Here is a 6,000-nt window from a genome sequence, read left to right as displayed (position 1 = left end):
GGGACATTAGTAAGTAAAATAAGGGTGATTTTAACACAAACACTGTTATACCACAACAGTTGGTCTGAGCAACTGGATGATGACTAAGTGACTCATGGGTGGGTAGCATATACATTGTGGATCCACTGGAGAAATCTCACACCATCCCACTTTGCCCTGCCCAGAACATGGGTGGAGGAGGATAGTGTGAGATTTCAACATGCTACTCAAAACAGCACATGTTTTAAAACTTAAGAATTATTTCTTGAATCTTCCATTTAATATTTTCAGACTGGTTGGCCATAACAACTGCAGAAAGCAAAACCACACATAAAGGAGACTATTATATTCACATTATCCTCTATGTAAATATTATTCACAGCTGAGCCATGTAGTGTACTGTGGTTAGATTTCCTCTCTAATACAAAAGTTTCTTTTCCTCTAGCACTTAAAAACTCTATTGTGTTTTTACTTGCTTATTTTTCTATGTATTTGTGACTAGTTTATCTCAATCTCTGCAAGAGAAATCTAAATCCCTCTCAATGTGTAAGAATCAATTAATTTCTTCTTTTTCTGAGAGACATCTTTCCTAGAGTCCTTTAAGAGTCCTGCTCCAGACAGAGCGAGACTCCGTCTCAAAAAAAAAAAAAAAAAAAAGAGTCCTGCTCCAACATGAATGAGTTGCTTTCTAAGCCTGCTACACACCAACATCCTGGGAATTCCCTTCACTTTCTCCTATGTTGGATTCCTTGTTTCCTAGCTACTGTGTTTTCCTCTATCTTGGTTTAATCTCTTATTTTGGAGGACCTTTTATACTCAAAAGATCTCTATCTACTCTCACATTTATTTGTTGGTGCCTTTCATGTTATGGCCTTTCCCTCAAATGTATTGTGTTCATTGACTATTGTTCATAATTAAGAATGAGGCTCTGACAGGTTGACCAAATGCTGTGAGTGGAAGGGATTTGTTGCATTGTGGGCTTCATCATCCGGTGAGTAACAGGGCAGACACCCAGCTTTTGTGTTGAAGGATCCTCAACTATTTGTATCTGTCAGCCTTTTTTTCAGATTATGCAGTTTCCCCATAGGAGAATCCTCCAGGGTCCTGTCTTGACAGGGATTGGGTCTGTTTGTCATCATTCTGGAAGCTAAATAAGGAAAGGGTACTGGGATTTGTGTTTAGTTTGATGACTTACTTAGTCCCTCCCTACTTTCAGAATGCCATATCACCTCCACCCTTTACTGTACTACCAGTCAACAACTCGTAGTAAAGAGAAACTCTTGGTTTTCTTGTGACAGTGAGGAGGGGGAGGAAATTGGTAGGAAAGGACAGCTTTTATTCAGACTTTCAACCAATCTTCCTGGAAGTTTACAAGGGTAGTGGTGGGGACAGCACCCAGCCAACACTTCTGCACAGAGATTTTTAAAACTCTTACTAGCTGTGTAAACGTAAACAAGCTTCTTAATTTCTCTATGCTTCAATTTCTTCAGCTGTAAAATGGAACTCAGAGCTTTGGTGTGAATGTCAAATGGGATCAATGAATGTAAAGTGCCTGGCATAATCGGCCCTGCAGGGAGACTGCATTCAATTGTTGTCACTACAATGGTCATGGTGGTAGTAGTTGGTAGTATCCTTAGCCTTGTTTCAGTGGACGGAAAGGAACCTCTCACACTATTTAGCGTTTTCCTACGCTATTTCAAAAGGGAAGGCAGCATCTCCCTACTCATCTTCGGCCAAAATGTTAATAGAATTTCAGGAGTGCAACAACCATTGCAATTTGCCCTCTACTCCATCTTTCCCTGGAGTGCCCAACTCTAACCCTCAGAGGCACCTCTTTTATTTTTGGCTTCCATCCCAATGAATTAATGGGAAGGAGAACTGCAGCAAGGTCAACTAACCTGCATCTCAAAGAAAATTTGACATACATGTCCTTGATGCTCCCCCTTCCATTCTATACACAATTCTTTCATTCCCTAGGGCAATGCCCCAGATCCTCCTCCTACTTTTCCTGTCCTTCCTAATACCCTGGCAAGAGAGACACAGTAGAAATAGTGTTGCCTTCAGTGTGTTAGAACCTCTCTCCCAATTCAAAATGAAATTCTTCCTTCCCCTACTTATCGCCAGTTCTCTTTTGCTCCAATCCTTCTCCCCTCTTTTATCTCACTGTCCTTACTTGGGACTTGATGCTGCTTTGTTATAGGACAGCCTTCCTCTTCACAGTTAGTCTTTCCCTGAATCTTAGGATGTGCTTCTTTTCTGCTCTGAGGCTTCCAGTAGCGTCATTAGTTGGCTATACCTCAGGGGATTGAAGAGGACAGGGGAGCTGGAAAAGCTGGGGAAGTTGTGGCTGTTTTGAAGAATTTAGAAAGCCTGATGGGCCAGAGATCTGGTTCAATATCTGAAGAAAAGTAGGATCCAATGTGCTTTGCATTTTTTCCCAATCTGATATTTTAGCCCACAGGACTCTAGTAGAGATTTTTCCTCCTGTATCCCTCATTAAGACCCAACAACTGAAAATACACTGAATAAAATTTTTGAAGTAGGTCTTATTAACGAAAGTAATGGTCAACTAAATATTAAGAATCAACATTTGTTGGGAATGATGTAAATACAAAGTCATTTGGAGACTATGAGTGAATGAAGATGGACACAAGGATACAAGAACAGGTCTCATCTAAGAACTCCTTATACTCTTGTTTCCTTTCTCAACCACACACTAACAGGGAAACCACACTTTGTCTTTGCCTTCTGTGGATGGCCTTTTCTGAGTGCAGACCTTAGTCTGTCCTTAAAATTCTCCCCAGCAAAGTAATAGAGTAGAGGATTGAAGCAGGTATTGGCTGCCGCCAAGGACAGTGTGATAACCACAGCTTTATGCAGCCAGTCTCTGCATATATCCACTTTCCATGTCACCAAGTGGAGGGTCCTCAGTGTGTGATAGGGCAGGAAACACAAGAAGAAGATGATCAAGGTGATGATGATGGTGGTCAGTGCCTTCCTGTGAGAAACCCGCAGCCTTGATTCTGGGGCTTCCACTTTTAACAGAACCCGAATGATCAGCAGATAACAGATGCTGAGTGTGAAAAATGGCAGCAGGAAGCCCACCACCAAGGCAATATAGTTCATGGTCTTCAGCTTAGCAATTTTATAGAGATTCAGCTCTAAGCATGATGTGACACTGCCCTTCTGCTCAGAGCCACGGTCCAGGAGCATTATTGAGGAAGCCATGATAAGGATCCATATCATCCCACAGAGGATCCAGGCACTCCTGATGCTGGTGACATGCAGAAACCGAAAGGGGTGAACCGTTGCCAGGAAACGCACAACACTTAGCACGGTCAGGAAATAAATACTGCTGTACATGTTGACATACAAGGAATAAGACATAATCCTGCAGGCCAAGTCTCCAAATATCCAATTGGAGCCTCTAAGGTAATAGTCAGCCCTGAAGGGAAGCGTGCTTATGAACAGGAGATCTGAAATGGCCAGATTTAGCATGAAAACATTCACAGATGTGGACTTCTTATAAGGCTGCAGGAAAACATATATGGACAAACCATTTCCCAAAACTCCCCAGATAAATATTATCAGATATACAATTGGGAAAAATTCTTTCTTGAAGTTTTCAATTGTGCAGTTCCTGCTGTTGTTGTTATTGCTGAAGGTGCCATTTGGTTCCATTTCTGATACGGAGATGGATGGATGCAAGGACATAAAATTTCTCTTCATGCTGGGTTAAAAATAAACAGACACAGAAAGTTACTTTGTGAATTTCCCTTTTTCCTTCTTGCTTACTGATTACATATCTCTAGGTTTTAATGAAACAGGGAGCAATACTATCTTTTCTTTGAAAGTTGAGTTTTAAAACACTGGTTAAGTCTTTACTATATGCTGCATTACATTTCATAATAAATTTAAATTTCCTGATTTTTGAATGTAGAATAGCCATTAATTTGTTTGGTTGAAGCTGACGCTTCAAACTTAGGGAACTTGTGACCTAGTGCCCATGTTGACATGAATACCTTCCTTAGATAATGCAGCCTAAAACTACTGAATAGCAGATTTCTCATCAGAAACTATGAAGGACAGAAGGAAATGGCACATTTCTCAAATGTTGAAAGAAAAGACCTGCCAACCTAGTATTCTATGTCCAGCAAAAATATCCTTCAAGTACAAAGAGAAAATCAAGACTTTTTCAGACAGAAAACTAAGACTTTGTTGCCAGCAGACCTATCTTAAAAGAATGACTAGGCCGGGTGTGGTGGCTCACACCTGTAATCCCAGCAGTTTGGGAAGCTGAGGCCAGTGGATCACTTGAGGTCAGGAGTTCAAGACCAGTCTGGCCAACATGGTGAAACTCCATCTCTACTAAAAATACAAAAATTAGCTGGGCCCAGTGGCAGGCACCTGTAATCTCAGCTACCCGGGAGGCTGAGGCAGGAGAATCGCTTGAACCCGGAGGCAGAAGTTGCAATGAGCCAAGATCATGCCATTGCACTCCAGCTTGGGCAACAAGAGTGAAACTCCATCTCCAAAAAAACAAAACAAAACAAAAAACAAACAAACAACAAAGAATGACTAAAGGAAGTTCTCTAAACAGAAAGGAATTCATAAAAGAAGGAACCTTAGAATATTAGAAAATAAGAAAGAACATGGTAAGCCAAAATATATGCAAATACAATAGGCTGTCCTCATTCAGAGTCTAAGTTACATTTAAAGTTTTGAAACAAAAACATTAATGCTGCCTGATGTGGTTTTAAATGGATGTAGAGGAATTATTAAGATAATTATATTATAAATGAGGGAAGGCAAAGAGACATAAGAGGAAATAAGTTTTCTATACTTCACTCTAACTGGTAGAATGATGATGCTAATAGACTATCATAAGATATATATATATAGAGAGAGAGAGAGAGAGAGAGAGAGAGAAATACCTAGAGCATCCACTAAAATGATATGCAAAAGGATACACTCAAAAACATGACAGATAAATAAAAATGGAATTCTAAAAAGTGTTCAGATAACCAACAACAAGGCAGGAAAAAGAAAACAGATAATAAAAACAGAAAACAAAAAATAAAATGGCAGACATCCCTGATTCATCAATAATTACATTAAATATAAGTAGTCTAAATATACCAATTAAAAGATAGAGGAAAGGAATATATTTTTTAAATGACCCAATTATGTACTGCCTATAACAAACACTTCAAATAGCAATATTGGCTGGTTGAAAGTAAAAGGATGGAAAAATACATGCTATTCAAATCAAAGGAAATAAGGAATGGCTCTTTTAGTATCAACTAAAATGGACTTCAAAGCAAATGACATTGCCAGAGACAGTGAGGGACACTATATAATAATAACAGGGTTTAACCACTAAGAAGACATACCAATTCTAAATGGGTATGCACCAAACAACAGAGTTGCAAAACTGAAGTAAAACTGATAAAACTGAAAGAAGAGATATTTGGTGACTTCAAGGACCTCTCTCAGCAATTGATGAAGCAAATAGACAAAAACTCAGCAAAGGTATAGAAAAACTAAAAACACCATCAACCAACAGGATCAAATTGACATGTATAAAACACTTCACCCAACAAAAGCAGAATACTTATGCTTTTAAGTGTTCACAAAACTTATACCAAGATAAACCACATCCTGGGACATAAAACAAACCTCGACAGATTTCAAATAATTGAAATAATATAGAATGTGTTCTCTAACTACAAGGGAATCAAACTAGAAATCAACATCAGCAAGATAACAGGAAACCCTCAAAACACTTGAAAACTAAACAACACACTTCTAAATAATCCATGGGTCAAAAAGGAAATCTCAAGGGAAACAAAAAATATATTAAACTGAATAAAAGTGAAAATATAAATTTGTGAGATGTAGCAAATGCAGTATTAGGACGAAACTGTATAACACTAAATGCATACATTACAAAAACTAAAAGTCATGAAGTAAGAATCTAAACTCCATCCTCAAGAAAAAAAAAAAGCAAGCAAAAGGAAG

The 6,000-nt window shown here is 38.8% G+C and overlaps 1 protein-coding gene across 5 annotated transcripts in view; it reads right to left on the bottom strand.

Moving 5' to 3' along the window:
- Positions 1-649: 649 nt before the first annotated feature.
- CYSLTR2 (cysteinyl leukotriene receptor 2) overlaps positions 650-6,000 on the bottom strand; it is a 58,841-nt gene continuing 53,490 nt past the window's right edge. For all 5 annotated transcript variants that reach the window (XM_058437879.1, XM_032150875.2, XM_058437880.1 and 2 more), the window contains one exon: positions 650-3,709. In XM_058437879.1, the coding sequence (XP_058293862.1) occupies positions 2,665-3,709 (1,045 nt within the window). In that variant the 3' untranslated portion in view covers positions 650-2,664. The remainder of the gene's footprint in view (positions 3,710-6,000) is intronic.

This window comes from Hylobates moloch, unplaced genomic scaffold (assembly GCF_009828535.3).
Source record: "Hylobates moloch isolate HMO894 unplaced genomic scaffold, HMol_V3 SCAFFOLD_4, whole genome shotgun sequence".
NCBI classification, from domain to species: domain Eukaryota; kingdom Metazoa; phylum Chordata; class Mammalia; order Primates; family Hylobatidae; genus Hylobates; species Hylobates moloch.
The sequence above is the reverse complement of the archived record's forward strand: the minus strand, read 5'-3'. Positions and strand labels throughout refer to the sequence as shown.